We start from the raw sequence: 27,417 nt of genomic DNA on the forward strand, positions 1-27,417 counted from the left end.
GCTTGTTTGATATTCTGAGAGGGTCCCAGTCTAGTCAGCTGACCTCCCTCACACCACCTGGTGTGACCCCTTCTGTCCCCTCATGCCTCTTTCAATCAGCCAGTCTATCCCGACCATCAGCGTGGCGTGGGTGAGTTTGTTTGTTTATAGTGCCAGAATATATGTGTGTGTGTGTGTGTGTGTGTGTGTGTGCCTCTCTTTCATGGACTATCAGATACATCAGCAATCTCCTGCATCGTTCTTCCCCTGTTTCAGGCGAAGTCGGGGCCACTGTCTGGGATAACTGTTTGTTCGGCCGCACGCTTGTGTGTATGTTGTGTGCGTGTGGGTGTTTGGCTGTGTTTCTAGAACTCTATGTTCCTCAGGATCACAGATTAGCAGTACTGTATTGTTGCTCTGTGTTTGTGTTCGGCCAGGCGCCACAACTACAGGAAGACCCACTGTAAGCAAGGAGAGGTGTGTGTGTGTGCGTGTGCGCATGCTTTGGGTGTGGGCAGACTCATCGGCCTACTTACGGTGGCCCTAAGAGGTCACCGCACTGTAACTAGACCCAACAGAAGCAAATGAAGAAACATCAATTTGACGACAGATGTGCAGCATTTAGGAAACGTTCACTAACTTCACGACACACGAAAGCATCAATGTGATGACACATGAAAGCATCAATGTGATGACACATGAAAGCATCAATGTGATGACACATGAAAGCATCAATGTGATGACACATGAAAGCATCAATGTGATGACACATGAGCAGCATTTAGGAAAAACGCTGCAAGAAACTTTCAACCCAACGGAAACTGTTACCAGGGGAAACAAAAAAGTGATGCGCTCAGCTTGGACTCGCTTCTTGTTGCCATGGTTGTTGGCTTATGATGTTATTGAAAGTCGGCTGTCGGTGGAGTTGGAAAATGACCAAACTGTAAGGTTTAGGAAATGTATAATAGGAGAGTTTCGAAGTTGTTGGAAGTGGTATTTTTCCTCCACCTTCCAGTTTCTGAGGAAAAAATCGACACAGATCTTCAGAAAAGCAGACTGTTCCTTTTTCAGAGCAAGTTAAGGTGCGGTCAAATGTTCAGGCTCCAGTTGACGTCAATTAAATCTGTAAATCTGTTCTTCAGTGGGAGAGATGGAAACGACAAGAACGTGATTAGGACATTTCTAGAGCAAATGATCCATGGAGAGCTGTTGTGAACTTACCGTACCCCCCCCCCCCCCCCCCCCCCCCCCCCCCACACACACACACACACACACAGCCTGACACCTGCTCTGGTTACAGGATCTGTTTTCTATAAGCACCTCTTGGCTTGTTATCACAATAATCAAATGGTCAATGTTGGGGGGGGGGGGGCTGTATTTCTGTGCACGTGTGTGTGCATGTTGCATGTGTCAAGCCTGAGGGAACAGTTTGCATTCAAGATGAGAAAACTGAAAAGTACAGATGATTTTTAATTCAACAAATTATTCCAAATGGCTCAGAGCCCTAAAGTCCCTAAAGATCTCAGTTCTGAGGCAGTGACATGCAGCCCCAGCGCAACAATCAACAATCAGGGACTCTAGCTTGAGATAAAACGTGAAACTGGATACCAACATGCATCGATCGTTCCTCACTCCTGAACATTATTCTGCATAAGCAGTGTTTTCTGGCATTTAATAATGTGAGAAATGAAAGACGAGACTTCAGCAGTAAAAAGACGTTGACATGAGTAAATGCATTACACATTTTAAAAGACATTTCCCCATTCGTGTGTCTGGTTTTTGCATGTCACGATACAGCTCGCATGTAAATGAATGAACATCAAGCTCATTTTCTTTCATCAGCACACGAGCAATGATACGGCCAAGTAATCCTGAACACACACACTGTTCACATGCAGATACGAGCAGGTGAAGCGTCGTGCAGGGAAAGCTGTATTATCAGTCTCATTACTGCCAGCAGAGCGACGAACAGACACAACATATCCTCTATCTGTTGTTTTGTTTGTTTTTAAGATTTGGACCTGAAAATGAGAGCTGAGTAGCATCTAATCTTTCATACGTGTATTTGCGTTTGCACGTAAATGTTCGAGCACATGTTGTAGCCGCTCAGGCTGCAGGGCATTGGAGGCGTTAACTGACAAGTTAATCACAAAGAGAGAAAGAGAAGTGATTGAAAAAAAGCCGGAGGGTGTGTGAGGAAAGCAAACTGAATGAGCACCCCAGGGCGAGGAGGACAGTTGCTGTCTTCACTGGGTACCATGAAATTAAAGTGAGCATAGGCTACTTCGCCCAGGAGCTAACTGAAGCAAGCTTCACGTAGAAGAAACATCTGGCTCAGCTGCATTGTTTAAATGTGCCGCAGCCTTCTGGGCATGCTGATGATGTTGATTGACGGACTTTAATACAAGTTGTAAACATCAGTTTTCTATGTAATTATGGAGTAATATGCCAGCATTGATGTCAATCAGAGCATCCCTGTTGATCAGTGTTAGAAGGCGACTGCTCTTGTTGCCTCTTCTGTCACCAAAAAAAACATTGCGATACATTTAGCACTCGCTATCGTCTTCAACCCTAAATCCTAGTTTCATGCTTCTGTCACCACGGTTCCACATTCAGTGTGAGTCAGTCCGTCTGTGTGTGCGTGTGATCTTTTTCCTCCTGTGTGCTAACTGGCGTTGTGACTCTCTGTGGTTTAGAGTGACAGCGTTGCTTCTGGCACAGAGGTTTGAGAATGCCAGGTATGTATTTTCTTCCTGTCTTCTCTCTCTCTCTCTCTCTCTCTCTCTCTCTCTCAGTCTATTATTGTATTATTGTATTTAATTATCTGTCCATCTGTCCGTCCGTCCATCTGTTCGTGGGGGAAGAAGTACTCAAATCCTTCAGTTAATTAAAAGTTCCACTACAACAATCTAAAAACACTCTGTTACAAGACAAAGGTCTACATTCAAAATCCGGATTAAAGAACATTAATGCGATATTCAGAGAGTTAATATAGCAGCAGAGGAGTAATGTCAACATGAAGTCGCTCTCCCATCGCCATGTTGAGAGCCGTTGAGAGACAACAGAAAGGCTCCCAAACTCAAATGTAGCACCTTTAAGTAAAAGTAAAGAAATATTCTCACAAAAAATGTACTCAAACTATCAAAAGTTGAAGTAATTGTTCCACAGAAAAATGTCCCCTCTGACTGATATAAGAATCATAGACTGTATATAAAAAGTGGACGTAGCTACCGTGACGTCGCCCATTGTTTTGAGTTTGGCATTTTGGTAATAAATCAAGTGAGAAGAAGGTTCATTGTCTAATAGTCTATTATACAATCGGAGGTGCCCGACGTAAGGGTCCTGCCTCGCCAACAATAATAATAATTTTACAATTAATAAAGCAGTTAGTTAAATGAGACAATGTGAGAAGTTTAGAGGGAAAATGTCTCCTTGGTGGAGCTGCTTACAACTCATAGACCTCTGAAACGTGGAGAAAATGTTTTAATCTATAGCAATTTGTTGTTTCATAAACCGATTACATGTTTCTTTATGTACAGTAACAATAAGTGAACTGTTCGATAAAAAAACGACACTATGTTCCTCTTAAATGTATGTCGTAGAAGTATAATATAGCAGAAAATATAAATACTCAAGTAAAAGTACCTCAAAAGTACAGCACTTGACCGATGTCAAACACAAACGCATGACGAACCATCCCGGCGGGCCGCAGGTATACTTCAGATATCCTTTTAGAGCTGCGCATGCAATGTTTGTGAGAGTGCAGGATGATGAAAATAGCTGGCAACCCGCATCGCATCACATGTGATTCATGTAAGGCGTTTTTTTATTCTGGGAAGCTTCAACTTTACCGCGTTTTGATTGGTTTGTTTTGATAAAGGTGCCAAAAGGCCGGAGGTCAATATGTGGACATTTTCTCTGATTCTATTCGAAGTAACAATATTCTTTGGTCATTTCATTGTTTTTCAGTGTGTTTTGGTTACGTGTTGAGTGGTCTGACAGACACTTGGGTTGTGGCTTGTTTGTTATGTGTTACTGCAGTATGCAGCTAAAGATGTGTGGCTAAAGGGCCGAGGAAGAATCCAGGAGGACTTCTGCCTGTAGCAACAGAGAAGACACAAGGGACAAAACAACCTGTGTGTGTGTGTGTGTGCGTGTGTGTGTGACCTTTTTAATCATCACAAGACTCTGTGACTGTGACAGGCATACACCGGTCACATATCTCAAATTGGCTGCAGTTGAAAAGGTTATGTCACGAAGCTCGTGTGTGATTGCGTGAGAATTATTGGCAGTGCTATTTATGAACGACCGTTGGGCTCGCTCGTGTTAACAGCGGCACATACCTGCAGTACATGGCTGACTGTATTGGCCTCCTTTAGAAGACAGACAGGGGTTTTCCTTCGCACTCGAATCTAAATGTTTTGTGTAGAAACGCTTTCACGCCGAAACGTCCCACAGAAATTCAAATGAAAATTGCTACAGATACTTGGATTAATAGCTTAGAAAATTGATTCCAATTTTTTTTTTTTTAGTTAAATATTTTGGAAAATACACTGGTTTACTTTCTCCTGAGCTATGTCGCATCGGATCATTTGTCGGCCGTAGCACACAGCGTATGATCAACACATGAATCATAGTACAGTAAAGTAAAGGTAGCCAGGACGAATGTGATTGAACACTTCAGCACTGTCAAATCGGACAGCGCCGTGTTCCTGTGTGTCATCGTGGGATGACGCTCTCTTTGACAGTTCAAAAAGTCCGTCAAAAATGTATTGTCCAAAACGGATGTTTTAATCAAAACACATAACTACATATTTTTGGTAAAGATCTCTTAAAGTGGGTTTTTAAAGAATACAGTGAACGATTCTCTGGTGACATTTCTGAACTCACATTTATTACTTATCACTTGACATCTAAGCCAATACAGATTTCTTTGAGATTGTTTGTGGGGTTTTTTTTCCTTCATCGCCATCAAAAAATATACAAAATGTTGAATATAAATAATCCAATCTCTAAATAGAGATGATGTTACAAGTTTAGAATTCTCCTCTTGACTCTGTTCATGCTGTGGACCTGTTCACGGTATTTTCTGGTAATGTTTATCCTTTTTTACTTTATTCTCAAAATTGCATTTTTTTTCTATTCTAACCTAATAATTTGTTGTTATGGGAATAAGATAAAGAGTCCGCTCATGATAAATAAACGTAACATGGTTCTATAATAATCCCTCACTGGCTTCAATAAGGTAGAAAAATGTCTCACGAGTGCTGTAGTGACCTGAAAACTGAACACACAAAAGGTGAAGTACGTTCTGATCATACAGCTGTAAGCTGATCAGAGTGCCTTGTGCCAGTGATAATAATGAGAACTGATCCTTCATGCTACATCATCAAACGCCTGACTCCTCCTGACTCTCTCTGTTGGCTGAAGAAGCAAAAGGTCTTAAAAACAGCCCTAAAAAGGAAACTAAATCTGGCCTACAAAAGACTTCAAGTGATTTTCGGGATGTTTGATAAGTGTCTTATTGGGATGAGTGGAGCGACTGATAGTTGCTGTATTTTCACATGGTTAAGCGCATGAACTCAGTGCCCTTCTGCAGCCAGACTGTTGTGTCTGCACTGAGCGACAGCGACTGCACCAAAGATAAATGTTGAAATCAAGTTTATTTACTCAGCACCTTTCTGTCGGACGTCACGAACTGCGTCACAATAAGAGAAAACTGAAGAGTGGGAAAGCTAAACAAAGGCCCGTCTAAACAGGTGCTGTAGGTGGTGGGCTGTGTTTAACAAACCCAGAGCAGACGCTCTCTACAGGGCTGTAGCAGATCAGGTGATCTAGAGGTCAAGAGATCAAGAAAGGTGTCACATGAGACCAGCTGGTTCTGGTTCCCAGTTGTAATCAAATTCGCTATCCACCAGTCTATAGATTCATAATTTATGCCTCACTATGTGGAAGTGACTATGATCAACCTGCTTGAACTTTGCTTTCCTAACATTGTAAAACAAAATGCAAAAAATACATAGATAGATACGAATTTACTGAATTGTTCTGAATTATTAGAATAATAAATTGTACACCAGAAAAAAACAACAAATTACAATTAAAGTGTAAACCTTTCTAATGCAGCAACAAATTAGTCAAAACCTAGACGGGGATTAAGACAGATGGGCTGTTAACGCTGTTGATAATTTCCCCACAAAATGTTGCTTTCATAATACTATGAATAAGGAAACGAAGGAAAGAAAAAGCAAAAGAGTGAAGATAGAACGGAAATGTGAAGTTTAGCTCCAGCACTGTACTTAGGTACAGTATGCACTTAGTTACCTCTGAACTCTGGTGTGTGTGTGTGTGTGTGTGTGTGTGTGTGAGAACGTGAGTGAGGGGTCAGTGAGTGCATCAGAATCAGAAGGCTCAGCAGCTCGATGAAGCTCTGTGACTCCCATTGTCTCAGATCCTGAAAGAATGCAGCAACAATGGTCCCAGACAATCAAAGAGTGGCATTACACACACACACACACACACACACACACACACACACACACACATACGCACACTCAGGAGCTAGTTGAAGTAAGCTGTTCCAGTTGACTTGATTGAGTGGAAGCGGTCGGTGTCTGTCTGCTGGCTCATCAGTAATGAGGGTTTGGGTGATGGTCAGTCGGGGTTAATGAGTTTAAACCGACGAGCAGGGAGACTGATGGGACCTACACTCGATGAGATAAGATAATGGTGCTTCTGTGCTCTGCCTTCCCTGTTAATCGTACGATATCGACTCCTTAATGTGCATTTGCATGTTTGACTGTGTAGCTTCTGTGTTTCTGTAGCGTCTCGATTGTAGCCAGAGGGGGATGACTGTGATTTTAATGATCTGAACCCACCAACACTGATGTTGTTGATGTAAAGCAGATGGTTTCTTTCACCTGTGTTTATTGCTGCATGGCGTTCCCTGTCAAATGAGTCGTCAACTAGATTTGGAATTGATGGATTTAGGAGATGGCACTGTGCCACAATGCGGCTACAATATAAATCATTTTAGTCTGGAATTGGGTCCTAAGAACATTTCTGTGTGTTCTTAATTCATATCATCATGTTATGCGTTTTTTTAAATTATTTTTTATTTATATTAATTATAATATCAATTAATTTATATTATAATTAATATTTTCATTATATTTATATGCAACTAGTTTGCATTGGCTGATACGTTTAGCAGGAAAGTCTGACTACACTGTTGGATTTTGAATCAATATAATGTCAAAATTTCCAACGTACAGTATTTCATCTGTTTCCGTTTTTACGATTGTGTTTAGGCAACTTGAAGTACTTGATCTTCTACAACGTGTTTCTGTTGCATTGTCTGTTTGCACTCTTGTGTGTTTTTTCCCTCTGGTCCTGCATGTTGCAGGTTTGACACAGACCTGATCCTCTGCGATGAGCTGCATGGCGTCACCACAGAGGGAGGCTATCTAAAGTTCAGCCACACCTCATCTGTTGATGTGGTTTATGACGTGATCTGCGACGTTCAGCCTGCAGACGGATCAGAAGTTGAAAATCTCTTTGTTCAGAGAGATGTGTTTTACCGAAATCAGATAAGCTTTTTAACCTCATCACGCTCAGCTCGTGCTAAAACACAACGTTGCTCCCTTCGGGTCTTTGAAATATAGCGTTCATTTAAACTTGGTATGCAAACTCGTTAATCTTCCCCGTGGGACTTCATGAGGCCTGCAGTGACTCTTACAGCTAACCGCCACGCTGTTAACACCTTCTGGCTTTCATGTCTTGATGACAGAAACATGGTCTTTTACTTCTGAGGTCCTTGGAACAGATAACGTATCTCACTGCTGTTGTGCAAGTTGTGATAACCCCGGTCTAGACCAGATTCTCCTTTTTAGTGATACGATTTTTTTCCTCCACCTGCAAGAAAGCATGAGGCAATAACATAAAAAAAGAACTATTTTTCTTTATTAGCAACCAAATCAACAACATTAACTGACATTAGCGGCGACTGTTTCACCAAGTTGTTGATTTCTCCGTCAAAACGAATACCATAGTGTAATCTACAGTTTGTTTGGTTGTATTGGTCATTGTCCATCCCTACATGACTGTATTAGTAGCAGAGACATGACATCAGGGTGCTGCCGAGGCTTCAGTCCATGCTTCTCCATCCTCCACACAGTCTGCTGCCTGTGACGCTGCTGGCCTGAAACCATGAAGAGGATTCAAACACGCCGGTGTGACGTTGTGTTTATGATGCTTATTTATGATTCCTCACTCTCCTCTTGTCGAGTTTTTTTTCTTCGTGCTGCATTCTTTTCTTATAAATCTGAACATTGTTGCACACTGTGTGGACAAGTATGAACGTGAGCATTGGACAGAACCCGGAGAAAGCCAAACTCCACGTGTGATGTCTCAATATGGTTTGTTGTGCTGCTCTCTTGGACTGACCTTCTGGACTGTCTGTCTGTTTGAGCTTTCAAAAGGCGACTCATTTCAGAGCACATGGCCAGAAAATGAAACCATATCCTTGTGCTTGCATAGTTTGGGCATTCTGCAGGTCTCATGCAGTGTTTGTAGACAGCGTGAGTGACCCCCCGAGACAGATGTTGGGATTGTAGGTTGATTGTTGGAATACATTTTATCTCGTGACGTTATCGTTCGGTCCAAAAGCGCTCTTTAAACAACAACCAAATTAATGTGAGGAAATTAAAATAATGCTTTAGAGAAAGTAGTATTGATAATATTAGAGTTAAATATCTTAATTTTTGGAGGCTGGAACAATGCAGATAATTTACTTTGGAGAAAAAACACAACGTCCTGGCCTTTTACTGTATTCAGACTGAAGTACATCTCTTGTTTCTCGTTTTGTGTTTCACTGCTGTTAGAAGTGTGATTGTTTCTCTTTCCCTTATTTTCTGATGTCTCTACATTATGTGTGTGCCAGTGTTTCTGGGCAGCATCGTAGTTGATTATAATTTATGGATATTGTTTTTATTGGGGGACCACTGCTGCTTTAGATTGGTTTCAGTCATCGCTTGGTTTAGGATGAAGGTTTCTTTGAGTATTTGTTTAAGTCAAGGAAAGCTTCCAGTGAATTAAGAAATAATCTGTTTCTAGTCCACTAAGAACTTCTTTGGTTGAGGACAGCCATACTGTCGAATCGCATGAGGATTTATGACAGATTTATAATAATAAGCATCGACACACCAGCTGGTTTTCAGTGTCACAAAACCAACTGAAGGTGTAACTCTCCTCCTGTCTGTGTTGTTTGTTTCCCGTGCAGGAGCAGCTCGGAGCGGCGTAAGGAGAAGTCTCGGGATGCAGCTCGCTCCAGGCGCAGCAAAGAGACGGAGGTTTTCTATGAGCTCGCTCACCAGCTGCCTTTACCCCACAGCGTCAGCTCTCACCTGGACAAGGCCTCCATCATGAGGCTGGCTATCAGCTCCCTGCGCACACGCAAGGTGCTCGCCACAGGTATGAACACTGCACACACACACACACACACACACACATTCAAATTTCAGTGTTTTGTATTTAAATGTGTTACACAAAGGAAACATACAATCTGTGTGTGTGTGTGTGTGTGTGTGTGTGTGTGCGTGGGTGTGTGTGGGTACGTATGTATGACTAATTGTCCAGTAAAGTAGGAAGGTAGTCGTCGGACCCTTTCTTTGCACTTCTTCTCCTTCCTCTTGTATAATTTAAAATTAGAAGCTGAGGAAGCTCGATAAAGAAACAGACCTATTGTTCTGGAATTCCTCCGCCGCGTCGCTGTCCCGATAATGAGATCAGAGAACAGCAAAATTAAACAACTGCAGCGGCGTCGGAATACAAACTGTTCATGTTTTTCTCGGCAGAGTTGGGAAACGGGAGAGAAGTTGGTGAAGTGAGGCATGTTGAACACCATTAGACTTCCTCATGGCCCATTAAAAGTCAAACCCGTTCTTCATTTTCTCAGCATATAGTTAAACCTGCATTCAGCTATTTTTTTTTTACTAATAACATAGAAATAAACTAAGCCTTTTTTTTTGCTGCATCATTATATCACGTGGAGACAATCGGAACTTGTGGAGTGTATATATATAGTCTCACACATGGGTTTGTTTGTTTGGTTTGTAACCTTATCTGATAGTGACATGTGATTTAAAACAAGCTTCTGTGGCATTGAACGATAATAAAGAATTGAACAAGCCTTTGTAATAACAAGCTGTCAGTGCAACAGGAAAGTCATTTGATTAATACGAGAGCTTAACTGTATCTGTAAATCTTTTCACAGCCTACTGACATTTTATTCTACTATTAATGTCTTCTTATGTAACTTTCGGTGGCCTAGTTATTGTCTTTTTATAACCTGCTCTGCAGCGTTTGTTGAGGAAACAGTGATGCATACAACCACTGCTTCCTTAAACAACGGCGGCCGCTACTTCCTATTTCCTTTGATTTGTAGAGTGTCATCAATCAAAAATAATGTATCAATCAATCTTTATTTATCATGTACCTTTTATACAGTAAGTCGGCTCAAAGTGCTCTACAGTTAAAAGTTGTCAAAATAAAAGTACAAAATAAAAAAGTTTGAGCAAAAGTTTTGAAAGCTCAAAAATAAATCAGAATGACAGTAAAAATGTGTGTGAGAAGAATTAGATTTTAGTAAGTCATGTATACAAATTCATTAGTCACTGTATTGGATGTGGCACGTCCTGATAGTACACTATACAATATACTTGATATATACATAATACTTATTATAAACAATTCTGTATATATTTGCTCAAAATATTTTTGTGAACATAACAAAAGCAGAGCAGTTTGCATAATGTTTACGTTTTCCACATTAACAGTGCAAAGTTCTGTGTTGCGTTAAAGGGTCAGTGCCCCCAAATTACAAAAACGCCACAAAAACAAAATATGTTATCTAGCTATGCAGTTAGCTTCAATTTCATGTTCCAAGCTTTTGAGATATCTGCCCCTGAAACTTCAGCTGCCACCGTAACAGCATGAAGGTAAATTAAACTTTCAAATACAAGAAAAACATTTCTGGAAATAGTTCTCGGAATAATCCACAAATCTTCCTGTGAACGGTAAACTGTGAACCCTAAATTCAGCATCAAAAAGGGGAAAACAAAAATCCTGGTAATCAGACATGCTCTTGCAGACAAAGGAGGACAGAAGAGATGAGTACGAAGGAGGAGTAGGGATGGAGGCGAGGAAGATGTAGTTGTTTCGGAGGAGTTAAGGTAATGAGAGGAGGAAAAGCAGAGGAGGAGGACGATGCAGCAGCAGATAGAGTGTTATCAGGCCGGTCTGATTGCTCCACGATGGAAGGAGAGATTGGAGAGGAAACACGGAGCTCTGCCCATCGTTCAGCTGATGCTGGCATCACTCCCGCTAGCCATAACACCCGGCTGCCTTGGCGCCAAACATGCACACGCTCTCCTGCACACACAAATACTGTACATGCACCCGAGAAGCTGAAGTAGGAAACACCTCTCATTTAATGTGAGCTCAGTTGTGACCCGAAGAACAGCGATGATTGTGATACTCAAACGCCGATTTGGGCTATAGTGTTATTTACAATATTGATTATTAACTTGGTTGCAATAATATGAGCACATCTGATTCATGGTCCCAAGTTGACACAGTTTGTAGTTCTTTCGCTAAAGATTTAGTGGCTCACAGGTTGTTTCATAACGTTATTTAGCGACATTGAAATCTTTATTCTCTTAAATAAGTGTAGTGCAGATCAGAGAGCAGATGATGTTAACAGGGTTTTCTCTGACAGGTTTATTACGAGTTATACACCATAAAGTTTGGGTTTCAAACCGTTATGAGAGCAGGAGCAGGAATCTCAAACTGAGAAAAGAAAAACAGAAAAGAAAACAATAAATGCCACCATAAATCAGTGAACTCACATACTACTATCCCAAGCCACATGCTGTGAGAGTCTCACATGTCACTTCATTCTGTCCAGCGTCACAGAACAAATGTCAGAGGAAGTGATTATCTGAACAGCAGCTGTCCCTATCGGACTCTTTTCTTTTTTTTTTTCTGCAGCCTTTTATTTTGAAACCAGGGCGGTTATGCAACCAAAGAACAACAGAGTGCAACTCAGTTCAAATGGCTGGTAATCACAGCTAAGTATTTAGGCCAAAGGTGCCGCCGGTCTTTGGACTGGGTCCCCGAGAGTCTCCCCAGCTCCCCGGGGCCCGTGAAAAAGCTCTGGGGGTTAACTCTATCTGGGCCCGGCTCCAAACTCGAGCCCCAGGCCTCGCCGGGAGCCTCGAGAGCGGGTCTCTCTTATCTCAGGGAAGCACACTGGAGGAATTGCAAGCACCTCCGCCCCCATCGGCTACTGGGCTTTTGTTCAGAGTGAAGCCACCGTCCACACACACACACACGCACTCGTTCTTGAGCGGGGCGCCAGTTTGTATTAATTAGCTCATCAACGAGACATTGTTGACACACTGGAGTCTCGGTGTATAAATGTTTGGATACCGCACTGTACATATTTGAGCATAATTGCACAATGTGTGAGTTATGTCGTCAAAGTGCTTGTGCAGTTTTGGGTGTAATTTGTCGGGGTCGCGGGTCAGGAGCGGCCTGAGACGCAGGAAGAAGCTGCACTGGTTTGTTTTGGCACTGAGCCAAAGCTTCAAGAAGATATACGAGCCTGATGCGCGCAAACACACACACACGCACACACACGAATTTATAATGAGAGAAACAACTTTTGAGTGTAACCCACCTTGTTCTCTGTCTCTCCCTCCAGGCTGTAGCAGCACCAGCAGCAGCAGCAGCAGCACCAGCAGCAGCAGTGGAAGTGACGATGGCGGTGACGATGACGGACAGATGGACAGTCTGTACCTGAAGTCTCTGGAGGGCTTCATCACCATGGTAACATCCGACGGCGACATGATATTCCTGTCCGAGAACATCAGCAAATCCATGGGGCTCACGCAGGTACAACACCATTACTCTGTGACGTAACTCTTAGGATTAGAACAAAAACAGACGCGTGCAGGCGGGCATTCGTTCAATAATAAACACGAGGCTGTACACGTGAGTCACTTCACTCTGATGTCCGCTCTACCAGAGTCGGTGGTGTTTGTTTTTGGGCACATGTACAAAAAAAACCACTCGGTACACACTGTCAGCAACACGACAGGTGGACATAACTTATAGGGGAAAAAAAAAATCAATAGAGACAAGAAATGTATTTTTCAGACATGAAGACAAAACGCAGCAGTTTTAAATTGATTTCAATATTATAACTTGAAGATTTTATTTGGTTTTTATGGTAAATGCACATCAGACAACAAGGCCCTTTATTCTACCAGCTGTTATTATTAGCCACAGATCATTATCATATTACAAAATTCAATCTAATCTTTTTTTTTTTTTTTCTCCAAGTCAATTACCAACTTTGTTCATGAAATTAATTTGATTTAATTTAATTCTGTCATAAACGTCACAAACAAATATGAGGAGTAGAAAACGAAAAACTTGTACATGGATGTAGACATGAAACTACAAGTAACGAGATTAAAAACACCAAATAACTGGTCCTGTCCAGTTAATTATTGCAGGTGTTACTCATCATACAAATAGTACATTTACTAACATTCAAACATCTCTCCCTTTTCCTGTCATAGAAAGTATTTCCACCTGTTTTGTGAAAGAAAATTTGTGTGTATTTTATTATATTAAAAGATGGCAAACAGGAAGGCATTAATCCAGACCGACAGTCAGAGTCGGACACATGGATGTAAGCTGTCAGGCAGACGAGCTTGTTGTGTTTGGGGTGAAATACCTCTCATGCCAGCAGTGTGTGTGTGTTCAGGCCGAAGCCTGAGGTTCAACTCTAAACACACTCCACGGTTTTGTATTCTCTGGCAGCGGTTTGAAAAGCAGATCACAGTAGAGGTGAAGTGTACTGTAATATATGGAGCAATATCTCTTCTTTTCTTGATGTTCTTTAGTGTCTGTAGTGATGAGTTTCTGTTGGTTTTGAAGCTTTTGAGTGACACACTTTCTTTTATTTGTTTAATCACGTTCACTGTCATTACTCACACTCACAACCCAGTTCTTCTTCTTCTGTTTATTCCAAACAAACCACGGTTGCTGCTGCCAGAAATAAAACGCGCAGCTTGTCTTAAGCCCGATGAGTGTTGAGACCAGCTACGAAAAGAAAAATTAGAAGAGAATAACTAGAAAATGTATTTATATATTTAAAAAAATGTTTTTCTACTGCAGGTTGACCTCACTGGTCACAGCATCTTTGACTTCACACATCCATGTGACCACGAGGAGATCCGAGAAAATCTCAGCCTGAAGACATCTGGTTAGTGTGCACACACATACACACACACACACACACAGCTGTTATCCTCATTCTTGTTTTTACCTCTTGACAACAATTTTCCACAACCACATCTCACCGTCATTTTAATTTGTAATTCATTGATTGAGGAAATGTCCTCTGGGGACCATGAATATCCACACTGAGCTTCATGGCAATCTGGTCAGCAGTTGTCTTATCTTGCTCTTGACCGAAATATTTAATGAACACCGTGACGTCCGTATCCTTTGAGCTTTTGGGGCCCTTATATCACCGTTCAGCACCCTCGCTTCTGTTTGTGGGACAGAAATTAATCTGAGAAAAACAAGTCAAAAACCATACATGTATGGTGTTATGTAATATTATCTCTCATGAACAAGTGTCCAGAACAAATATAAGAACAGAAGGTCAGAGACCGTACAGAGAGGAACCTAAAGGGAGATACAGTAGTGTGTGTGTGTGTGTGTGTGTGTGTGTGTGTGTGTGTGTGTGTGTGTGTGTGTGTGTGTGTGTGTGTGTGTGTGTGTGTGTGTGTGTGTGTGTGTGTGTGTGTGTGTGTGTGTGTGTGTGTGTGTGTGTGTGTGTGTGTGTGTGTGTGTGTGTGTGTGTGTGTGTGTGTGTGTGTGTGCGTGCAGAGGGAAAGATTATGAGAGAGGGGAACAGGGCATTATCTGCAGCAGATAGTGAACGTGGTGTGTTACAGTGTCCGTAGTGGAAAGTCACACACAAGATACAAAACAAGATAAAAGTAAGTAAGAAGTTCCAGAATTGTTGCATCTCTCAGAAAAGCAACATTGATACAACTGTGTAACACTGGAAATGAATCAGTGTGTAACTGACCAACGTTTATATGAGAAAATAATGCACACACACACACTCCCTAAACTGCGGTTGATAACTCTTATCAGCAGTGGTCACAAAACACACAAGTGGATTAATACCGTATATTTGATAGTCCCTTTAACATACACAAAACCACACATCAACACACACACACTTAAACACACACGCACACACTTCATCTCCAGAGAGGACGAGAGAAGGTTTGTTTTTTTTCCAATCGTTTGTTTTGTTGAAGTGTAACTACCTAAAGATAATGACACACTTGTGAGTGTGGAAGTCGACCAAAAGACACACTTCGCTCTGTGACTACAGCTCCGAGACTGAACTCTGACCTTGTGATGTAACAGCTTGGCCCAATTTCACGTTGTGTGTGTGTGTGTGTGTGTGTGTGTGTGTGTGTGACACAGAGAGAGACTCAATCTTCACTGTTTTCTCATAAGCGAAAGACAGATTAAGGATTCTGTTAATTTTGCCACTAAAATAAGACAATATAATCTAATTAGTAATGAATGTTGGTTTAATCCCCCCCCCCCCCCCCCCCCTTTATGTGTTTCAGGCAGCGGCTTCGGTAAAAAAGGCAAAGACCTGAGTACTGAGCGAGACTTCTTCATGAGGATGAAATGCACGGTGACCAACAGAGGACGCACCGTCAACCTCAAGTCAGCCAGCTGGAAGGTGAGAGAGAGAGAGAGAGAGAGAGAGAGAGAGAGCTGCTGCAGCTTCAAGCCAGCACATCTGCAACATCTGCACACCACGGTTGCAGGGTAGCAAAAGAAACGCATCCTATACAGATATTATAGAACTCGGCAAGTAAAACTATACATACATTAAAAAACATGTTGAACGAAAACAGACAAGTATGGTAAATATGACTTGAATATGTTGTAAAGAACAAAAAAAAGTTCACTTCACTGAAGAAGTAATTTCACAAAAATGACAAGCAGCCACACATCCTGTGATCTTCATCGCTGCGCAGTGTGAGCTTCATTCGTCCCCCTGCTGCTCCCTCCAGGTGCTGCATTGCACCGGACACCTGAAGATGTACAACAGCTGTCCTCCGCGCGTGCTGTGCGGCTTCACAGAGCCCCCGCTCACCTGCGCTGTCCTGATGTGCGAACCCATCGCGCACCCGTCCAACATCGACACACCGCTGGACAGCAAGACCTTCCTGAGCAGACACAGCATGGACATGAAGTTCACCTACTGTGACGAGAGGTAGGCAGGAAACACATACACAGTCGTGCACAGAAGGATATAATGTTTAATGCCTTGTTGGGATTAAAGTCATCTGAGAATAACCCAAATTATGAAAAGCAACAAAAAAAAGCCACCACATTTTAGAGACTGAAACCAGAAACATGACTTCACAGAAAGAGAATCCGTGTACTTACTGAGTCCTTACCCTAACACCTGTAGAGTTCAGTAGAAGAACATCTTCATGTTGTGGACAGCTGCCATTTAAAACACAAGCCTTAAAGTGCAGCACACTGTTGACTGATTGCAATGTTTTCACTGTGTCAGTTTGACTTGGCAGGGACGTCGGTGGGAAATGTAAGCCAGGCATGAAATATAAATACTTTAATAAGACGCCCTCACGCACATTTTCAGACTGGGCCAAGTGTTCCCGATGACAGATTCACGTTCCAGTTCCCGTATTTCAAAGTTGTCCCTCGACATCAATCCTGTCGTGTGTGTGTGTGTGTGTGTGTGTGCGTGTGCGTGTGCACAAGGGTCAATATGGTAACATTACATTTTTTGTTATAATTACATATAATTACATTTTTGTAATTATTTGTCCTTCTGCTGCCGACTCTGTTACAGGCACAGCGGCCATCTTGAAACCAAAGAGCCGGTTCATTTGCATCCAAATATTTCTCTCCCTTTGGCACGAGGAGGCGATGACAAACACACACACACACACACACACACACACATTTCTGATTCGAGTTACACAAGCACATGCTCACAGACCTCTAATCTTATCAAGTTGCTCATGATGCAGGACAAAGGTTTCTTTCGGGGAAAAAAAGCATGTGTGCGTTTGCTTATTGCGTGACCGTTCTACAAACAAGGACCTATTTTCTTTCTCGCCTCCTTGGTGCAATTTGATAGCTGCCCAAATCTTTGCTCCAATTACGCAAATGAGTTCATAGTGGGCGGGTCGCCCTCCTGGATCAGCGGGGACTTAGACTCATTAGGGAAGGGACAGAAAGTTCCCTTTAGCTCATGTCTGGCTTTGTGACAGGTCGAGTAGGGGTAGACCAAGAAAGAGAAGTGAAGGAGGGAAAAAGGAAAGGAGACTTCTCACTTAGTGGAGAAGGAGACAATGAGACCAACTTCTCAACAAAAGGCAACGTCCAGGAGAAGTCTAACCTCTCATGATCATCATCATAAGCATTATTATAATTTGATGCTATTCTTAGTGCAACCACTCTTGGATATGATTCTGTTTTCTTTCTTTTTTCCATCTCCTTTCTCCCTTATCTTTTCTATCTTCCATGTTTCCGACCGTTCCTGTCTGTCGCTCCTGTTATTCCTCCCTTAGTATCTCCTTCTCACTGCCTCTTTTTTCACCTGCCTCTCATAAAGTCTACATTTTCTCCTTGGCCTGCATCTGTCAGGGTTATCTGAGGATAAGAGTCTCTGCACTGCCAGAACCTTCTCTCTCCTCTTTCAGCCACTCACACATCTAATCCACACAACTCGTAACCATCCGCTGATGGTTCATCTTCATCCTAAATATAATTTGCATAGTGTGGTAAAATAGTTTTAAAAATAGACTTTTGGTTTAGTACAAAAATTGCACCATTGTCTAGTTTATTCATGTTCACAAGCCAACCCAAGCTCCTACATAACAGGCGTAAACACTCACAAGCAGTTTACTTACTCGAGATTATATTTGCCAGACTGAAAGATTTTGGTGGAGGGAGGAGTCAAAAGAAATCACATTCCAGCCTCTTTTAATTTGGGCTAAGCATGACGAACGAGTCTGCACTCTATGTCCCAGTTTATCCTCTCTGGCCTCCTTTAAACCTCGTGTTCAGGGGTCATTTCCTGTTGATGGTTTGGATTATGTTCTCACAGCACAGTTTGTTGGGAAGAGACCCTCCTTTGAAAGTGAGTAAACCACTCCAAGTATGTTCGGTGTGAACAGGGCCTAAAACTAAGTCGGTATTTACCTTCTGCACTCAACAAAGTAAATATAAGTTGAATGTTGAGACGCATCTGCACCTCAGTGCCTTTTTTTCTTGGTAGCCTAATCGGATTACTGTAATCCTGTAATTTACTCCCCAAAAACCTGTGTTATTGAGGTAAGAGAGATTTGGAGAAAAATAAAAGGTAAAGAGGTATTTTTAAATGAGGTGAACCAGCAACAAGATCCTCATTAGTGAGTGACAGAAAGAGATAAGCTGTTCCCAGAAGCACATAGCAGAGACTCAGAATGTGAACAATTCTTATTTTTGGAAGACTCACCCCTCTGCTTGATTTCCAAATCGTGTGTGAAGCCTTTTGAAGTGCAGAGGTTCAGGGCAGAGAGCGGCATTTGTCTTGTGAGCACTGCGTAATAGAAAGGAATCAACGAAAAAGCTCAAATTGATAACATGAAATCATGTGCATTATTGAATGTGTGTGTGTGTGTGTGTGTTACAGGGTATCGGAGCTGATGGGATACACTCCTGAGGACCTGCTGGGTCGCTCAGTCTACGACTTTTACCACGCACTGGACTCAGACGGCGTCACCAAGAGCCACAACAACTGTAAGCACACACAACTCACATGTATATACACTCAGAGGCATACGGTTAATATGACTCCACACTAGCTAACTTCTGTTTAAAGCACCATTCTGACCGGAATAACAAGGTGGGGATATTCCCTGTGCTCCGCTGAAATATAACTCTATGATCTGGATGGAAATGTTGGCGTTAACATGTTTCCGTCTATCAGATTAGCAAAATTAAGTATGAATACCAGGCTGCATTTCCTGATGATTTTTCTTTTAGTTAATGTGGTAAAAACATTTGTTTGTTAGTGTGTTTGGGTGTGTGTTTGTGTACGGAGCAGGGGCTTGGTATTAAGATGTCTTGTCTTTATTAGATTAAGCACAACCATTGATGGCTTAATGAGGTTTGCCCACACTGGACAAAGGGACCAGGTGGCCTCTATTACATTCTAATGACTGTGTGTGTGTGTGTGTGTGTGTGTGTGTGTGTGTGTGTGTGTGTGTGTGTGTGTGTGTGTGTGTGTGTGTGTGTGTGTGTGTGTGTGTGTGTGTGTGTTAACCAGCTTCTGAAGTGTCATGGCTTTTCTCTCCACTGACAGTACTCTGTTCAGAGCCTCTAATGATAAAGAAAAAAGTGGTAATTTTGTTCCTTAAAACCACTCATGCAACATAATGGCAGCGTGCAAAACAAACATCCCTCTAACTCGCATCATCGCTCAAAGTTTTCTGTTCCAGGGGCCGGTGCAATTTTTGATTTTAGAACCTTTAATTATAATCTTGCCTTGCTGACAATGAGACGTTCCTTTTTTATTTATATTTTTCATAAAACAAGGAATAACTCTGCTGTGAGATTCTCATATTTCAGGTGCAGTTTAATTCATTAAGGAATCTTCTAGAAATGCTGATTGTCTGTATCTTGAAACTAACAAACGACATTAAGGTACTGACTTTAAAATAAGATTTTAGGACCCAAGATTGTCTGCAGACTATGTGTGTTGTGGTGTTTGTGGATTTTTAGCTTTGTGTGTTTTTCTTTCCTTTACTTCTGTTCTCAATCATCCATGTCTAAAGTTCTTAGTTGTCTGTAATCTGCTGAGATAAAGGGCTCTCTATCTCTCTCTCTATGACACACAGACACACAGACACACAGACACACAGACGACCCGCTCTTACGGCCAGCGTGACCAGCCTTTTGATCAGCACATGCAAACTGACAGTGTTCTTTACTACATTTAATATTGCCCTTCCTCACACTCACACACACACACACACACACACACACACACACACACACACACACACACACACACACACACACACACAGTCACTGGCCTTATGTACACTCTCTGACCACAGTTCTGCTCCTTTCCCACGCCAGTGTTGAACTTTGGATTGCAGCCAGCACATCTCCTTCTCAGCTCAAAAGTCACTTTCTCCTGCTAACTGATGTCAGGTCGATTTCACAGCCTTGTGCAATGTATATATTTATATATATATATATTTATATAAATATATACATTATACATTTAAATACATTAAACAGATTGTTTAACTATCTGTTCTATTCTGTCATTTATATGAAGAGTCTCATGTACAGCAGGCTTAGTCTCCCTCTGAGATTATCTACTGTAGTGCGCTGCTGTACTGGACAATAAAATATATTATTCAAAACATTACATAAGATCAAACAATGATTATTTCTCATAGCGTAATAAATCCAGCTCCCATAAGTCACTCAAGTGTGTTATCCAAACCTCATAGGAGCTAAACATCTTTAACACACTATTACTTTAGCTGAATGGTGACACAGTTGACATCATCAGATGGCCTTGAAAAGGGTTCTTATCTGACTAAGCTGCTGAGGAGTGAGAGGACATAAAACATGGCTCAGTTCCATTCCTGAGTTGTGTTAAGTCACCAAACACAATAGCTCATAACTCAAAGCTCTTTCCTACTTCTCTCTCTCTCTCTCTCTCTCTCTCTCTCTCTCTCTCTCTCTCTCTCTCTCTCTCTCTCTCTCTCTCTCTCTGCAGTGTGTTCCAAGGGCCAGGCAGTGAGCGGTCAGTATCGCATGCTGGCTAAGAACGGAGGCTACGTCTGGGTAGAAACCCAGGGAACTGTTATTTATAACAGCCGCAACTCCCAGCCGCAGTGCATCGTGTGCATAAACTACGTCCTCAGGTGAGCACTGTCATCCTTCAGTGATGGCAGATTCTAGGTGACAAGATCGGGTTTGTTTAAAAAAAACGTTATTTAACGAAGCAGATTTATGGAGGCCCATGCCCCATTCTTAAATTAAGTGTTTAGATCTGAGACTTGTACTTGTACACGGTGGTTTAAGTGCAAAAACATATGTAGAGTACTCCCCTTATTCACATGTTGGCGTGTGTATCAGCTCGTATCAGCAATCTCTTGCTTGTATATTTACCCATAATATTAATAGTTAAAGTGCTTTCCTGTGTTACTTGTAGCCCATAGTATAATTCTATAAGATATTATGTATGTGTATATATATATATATATATATATATATATATATAATGAAGATAAAAACAATGTGGACGGCCTCTGGACGAGCCAACGGCGCAAAAAAAACCATTATGTCATTATGAATCGCCCAGAGAACCGGATATGAAGAGGGCAGAAAAGAGCACTGGCAGCTTGTGAGAAGTATCAGTGCTCAAGAAAAAGTCACAATACGCTACGAATCTCGAGGTCAAGACATCAAAGCATTTCAGATTGAAACAATGTATAATCTCACTGGGAACCCAATGTAGAGGAAAATCTCAAAACAATCACACGCCACATTACATGAGAGCTTTATATGGGCTTCCGAATCCTTCAAGTGTTTAATGTGCTTTTATGAGTTCTCTGAACACAAAAGCCGACTCGCTCCGCTCTCCCTCTCCGAACCTGCAGTGACATCGAGGAGAAGTCGATGATTTTGTCCTTGAAGCAGACCGAGTCCCAGTTCAAACCACACCGCATGAGCAGCTTCTTCACTGCTGGAGGTGCGGGTGTGACCGGAGAGCCGGGAGAAGCCCTCTTCACCAAACTCAAAGAGGAGCCGGAGGAGCTCACCCAGCTGGCTCCGACACCCGGAGACACAATCATCACCCTGGACTTCGGTCTGTATTGACTTCTGTCACTTGTTTTAAACTTTAGTATTGATATTAACAATTTTCCCCTCATTTGTTGTTATAAAAGCTACTTAGATCCTTGCAAGACAAACATTTGTTTGCATAAATTTGTTTTATTAAAATGGACAATCGGCTGTCGTGTTCGTCAACCCTCTTCCTCCACACCACTTTGATTCTTTATCCCTTCTCTTTACAACTGACTCTGATTTCTTCTTCTTTCTTGCAGATGGCCCTCAGTTCGAGGAGCCCCAGCAGCCTGCAGGATACACCCAGATGTCTGCCGCAGCTATGCCCCCTCTAGGACCTACTTGCTGGGCCAGCGAGAGCCACAAGCCTGCCCCTCCGGCGTCAGTTCCAAGGGACATGGCTAACATGGCCGGTGCATTCACCATGCAGCAGAATCCGCCACCGGGCAGCGCCACTCCGAGCCTCAGTAGCTGCTCCACGGTGAGGACGAGGAGGGAAGCTGAGACTAATAGAGACTGAATGTTACACTGAAAGGAGTAATTAGTTAGTGAGCGAGCGACTGGTTGTGTTTGTTTCGTAGTTTGTTCTTTCTGTGTTCAGTGAGGCCTGTGGGGTCGAAGGTCCCTAACTGTGGGCAATGTGTGTGAGAATAACGGGGGTGGATATTTGGAAGGAACAGGCTCTTAGCGGTGAATAGTGCCTTTGTCGAAACTCATCTCTTTCTCTTTCTTTTGGTTGTTTCCCTTTTCTTTTTAAACTGTTCTTTGGCTTACGTGTTGTCCCTTTCTTTCCTCTATCTATCTCGCCCCCATCTCCTCGATCCTCCTCTCTTCCATCCTCCTCTTCTCGTTCACCCCTGCAGCCCAGCAGCCCAGGTGATTACTACAGCTCAGTGGAGAGTGACCTGAAGGTGGAGCTGACTGAGAAGCTCTTTTCTCTGAACACAAAGGGAAACACACCTGCAAACACCGAGGTGCGTGTCCCATTAATATGTTTATGTTTGCCTCTCTGTTATCAGTGCAATCATTTGATTTATGAGGTTAACTGATTTAAAAACTTGGCTTTCCTTGTCTCTCTTCCTTTTTGGCAAAAGCTTATTTCAACATGTGCAAGATTATACTCGTGTCGAAGGCTTTTGTCTTCCTCACAAGGAATTTGTAAAAATGTATCTACCTGCACAGTCTGAGAAGGAAAAACATAATGCAACAGCTGTATATCTGGCGAGTTGGTTTAACACGCTCTATAACTGCGTTTTTCACTTTCCCAGAGCGACTTGAGTGACTTAGACCTGGAGACGTTGGCTCCTTACATCCCGATGGATGGCGAGGACTTCCAGCTGAATCCCATCATCACAGAGTCCGAGCCCCTAGAGGGGGGTCCAGCGGGATCCATTGGGAGCAAAAGCGGCCTGCCCAAAACACAACAGCCCAACCAGGGGAGCTTCAGGAACATCGCCAGCCTCTTCCAGCCCCTGTCCCCCCCTCCTCAGCCACAAGGCCACTACCAGCACCAGGCAGCTGCGTCCTGGGCCGCGGGGGAGAAGAGAGGCTCCAGCCAGGGGGCCGTGGACTCCCGTGCAGGGTCTTGCATAATGGGGCACATGCAGAATCCTCCATTCCAGGCTTCAGCAAGCACCCCTCTGTCCTCCATTAGTGGCAGGCAGAATCTGCAGTGGCCACCGGACCCTCTGATAACGTACCACCAACAACAACAAGCCACCAAGGCGTACCTGATGGAACCTTTGTCTGGAGATGAGCGCCCGTCCTGCCAACAGAACATGCCACACCTCATGCAGAAACAGAGGTGATGTAACAATCAACGCAGTCCGAACATTCACCTTTTAAACCGAGACAAAACAATAATTCACGAGAGACGTTTTTAGGTTTCCCAGCTATTTCTTATAATGAATTGCTTGAAATGCAAAGTTAAGAGGGCGGATAAAAGAATACAATCTAAGAGCGGCTGGCTGTTTCGACATCAAATTTAAATGTGTTTGTGTGTGTGTACATGTGTGTGTGCAGGTCCATTGACAACTTTGTGCAAGCCTACAGAGACATGAGTCCAGCCAGAGTGGCCATGGCCAACAGTATCAAGCGCTCCTTCACTCAGATGGCTGTGGTGAGTTTCTCTGATAAACATGCAGTATTTGTTGTACCATTGAAGTTGAAGGTGACATACAGTATCATGAAAAACCCACTTTTTCGGTGCTTATGTACATACATTTGGGTATCTAGAGTGCCTACAAACCCACAAACTGTAAAATAAGACAACCTTGTCAGTTTCTGTCGACTGTCTAGTTAAAAAGAACACGTGATTCAACAAGCCATAGATCTGGCTCCACTTCTTACGTATCATGCAGGCTCATTCAAATAAACCGACATCCATCTAAGTATCTTTACCCACGACTTGAGAACTACCTTTGCAAAGGTGCGCCAAACTGGGCTTTTTGGGAGGCGGGCTTAAAGAGACAGGCGCTAAAACAGTGTTTAAAACAGATGTATATTCAGAGAGATAGTATGAGAAAAGATGTGTTTTTTAAATATTAGTATGAACCTGAAACCTCACATTCAGTTTTACTTTAGCTTGTTATGATATAAGCAGCTAAATGCACTCTTTTGTTGCGGACACGTGATTGTGTTTCAGGATGAACGTACGCCTTCAGAACTCATATGGAAGAAGATGAGGGGTGACACTTGTGCCGCCATGGATCGCTCCCTCAGCGCAGGATCACTGACAGGTATGAGCTCATGTCTGTGTGTGTGTGTGTGTGTGTGTGTGTGTGTGTATGTACATGTGTGTGTGTGTGTGTGTGTGTGTGTGTGTGTGTGTACATGTGTGTGTGGAAAAAACATCTTTCACTATCATCTGTTCCACCCAACAACTGTACCTGTGTTGTTCTGTCTCGCCGTCAGAGATGGGCAGGATGATGCCCGGCAGCATGTCTTCATGTCTCAGCTCTGTGCAGCAACACCGGAAGTGTCAGTATCCAGGAAACAGGATAGGTGAGGGTGAGCTGACCTGTCTGTACTGTTTACAGTCCACAGTGTTAAACTGGCTAGAAACTGATATCACTATGTAGCAGCGGCGGCACTGTACTGTTTTCTTATTTATTGAGCCTTTTTGGAGAGAGGCTGAGAACAAAGAATGTCATTGCCAAAGACTGCACGACAATAACAGCAAACCGAATGACAAATAAAGGACATTGAGACGTTCTTTCCATTTCTGTCATCTTCTAGGTATCGCTAGCCGTCTGCTGGGCCCTACGTTTGAGTCCTCCTGTCTGCCGGAGTTGACCCGCTACGACTGCGAGGTCAACGTCCCGCTGCAGGGCAGCCTGTACCTCCTCCAGGGCTGTGACCTGCTGAGAGCCCTGGACCAGGCCACCTAGAGCCCTCAGATTTAAAACCTGCCTTAGACCTGGACTTATTCCCAACCCTAAGCCTCAGTCTGTAGCCCAAGACTAAGCCTTTCTTTACCTTCATACCTCTGGGCCTTCTGAGAGCCCTGGGGCTAAGCTACCTATAGGGAATGGTATTCATAACCACATCCTGCCTTATTTAGCTTGTATGGCTCAGCCCACACTACTGTTCCCTGTCCCTTTATAGATCTGTACCTAGACCATCTAAGCAAGCTGAGATATCAGGGTCACGGCCTTTTTCCTCTTGACTCAAATCAGATACAGGTTGAACACCAGTGTACAAAAGTTGCCCTGCATTGAGCCAACCACATAGATGACCCACATACATATATAGTAACATGCGTCAGTTTGTGAAAAAAGGTCAACGCGGGACAATTAACAGAGTAAAAATAATGCAACACTTTGTCCGCGTCAAAAGGTCTTGACACCGGGATTTATCGCCGGTCGTCGGGGTTTGGCGTAGACGTCTCTGTGTTCAGAAGCACCGGCTGAACTCGGGTCTTTGGTGAAAAATGAGTATTTGTGGCATCGGGATTCAAACGTTGAACCGGCCAGGTCTCCGTCACAGACCTGCACCCTGATATGAACTCTATGCAGCTCAGTTCCCAGACCTACCTTCTCTTTAGCAGCTAACCCACTAGCTCAGAGGAGAGGTACTATACTGCCTAGACTACACTGTGTTCTTTCACTTTGAATATCTAACCAGCAATTAAACCCAGCCGAGTTCTTAGTCTCTGTCAAAGTCAAAGTTGGGTATCATGAACATGTTCTGAATTGTAGCCATGTTTAGATTTAAAACAACCAAGAATTTGTTTTTAAATCATTTCTCTCTTTAAAAGCTTTATCTTATGATTGAAAAGATAAAGCTCCCAAAAATCCCAAATCACCTATATTAGGATGTCCGACTGAAGTCAAAATAACATTTAACTTGTACATGACAACACAGAGGATATTTCTTTCGTCATGTTTAGCTTACCTCGGCTCGAGTTAAGACAGACACACTTAAACGGCCATTAACCTGCCTGTTCTTGCCTGAATCCATCCCACCTGAGTCACCGTAACATCTCCATCATCTGCTCTGTTTAAATATCAAAGTAGTGCAGTTTGATCATTCAGGAGTCTGTTTCACGGTAGCATTACTTCTGCTTGAGTCAACTGTAATGACATATGCATTATATTGTTATTTTACTTATTATAAAAACTCTATTTTTCTGCTATAGAACTCAGATATTTTAGCTTTTATCAGATGTCCCCAGGTTATTGCATCCTAATCAACAGGAAATACCAATACTTTAGTAAAAGCTTTACTTTTCCTCATTTATTTTTTTCATGTTGTTATTCTACCAGATTCTTTTATTTCTTGGGTCAGACACACTTCACATATATTGCAATACATGTATTCTACTGTAAGTTCTTTTTTAACTTCTCTTCTTAAATCTGTCCTTTATTTATCCAAATGTGTTTTTCTCTCGCTTGACTTTCTCAGTCAGCTAAGTAGCTTGTGTGACTACAGGGTTTTTCTCCTATTGTGCAATTATTTAATTGAGCTAAAGCTTATATAGTCAGCAGCAAAGCTTGCCTTATTCACCACACCGATAGCTTGCGCAAAGGATCTGACTTGCACACACAGTAGTAGTTCATGTGATTACATATTGTAGACTTGCACACACACTTCACGCGATCCATACAAACCAGTGGTGTGCACAGACGATCTAAGGAGCAGGGGTGGGAAGGAAAAAGGGGGCACCTCTTGTGAATGAAAGTTTTACTTTAAGCTTTAATTGTTGCCCTTAATAGATCACATATTTTAGGCTTTGTAACTAGAGATTAATTATATATTAGCTTATTTTGCAGAACTTGGTCACGTGTACCTTTTCTACCATTCATTTCTAATACATTTCTACAGGAAACAAAGTGTCTACACCACAAAGACATAGTTTGCAGAATGGTTAGCTGTAATGTAAAGTATGCAAGCTTTGTAGTTAATGGGCTAAAACTTTCTTTTAGCTAACCG

At 42.5% G+C, this 27,417-nt stretch overlaps 1 protein-coding gene across 1 annotated transcript; it reads left to right on the forward strand.

Annotated features, from left to right (window-relative positions):
• Positions 1-202: 202 nt before the first annotated feature.
• epas1b (endothelial PAS domain protein 1b) lies at positions 203-25,425 on the forward strand. Its single transcript, XM_076079001.1, is given in 16 exon segments — positions 203-222; positions 9,260-9,450; positions 12,743-12,933; positions 14,227-14,314; positions 15,711-15,829; positions 16,167-16,369; positions 18,806-18,912; positions 20,912-21,059; positions 21,798-22,006; positions 22,245-22,465; positions 22,848-22,958; positions 23,253-23,788; positions 24,007-24,103; positions 24,629-24,722; positions 24,898-24,987; positions 25,114-25,425. Coding segments are annotated over 16 exon segments (2,685 nt in total). The 3' UTR covers positions 25,374-25,425.
• The last annotated feature ends 1,992 nt before the right edge of the window (positions 25,426-27,417 follow it).

Source organism: Anarhichas minor, unplaced genomic scaffold (genome assembly GCF_050575085.1).
Source record: "Anarhichas minor isolate MPS153535 unplaced genomic scaffold, ASM5057508v1 ptg000069l, whole genome shotgun sequence".
NCBI lineage: Eukaryota > Metazoa > Chordata > Actinopteri > Perciformes > Anarhichadidae > Anarhichas > Anarhichas minor.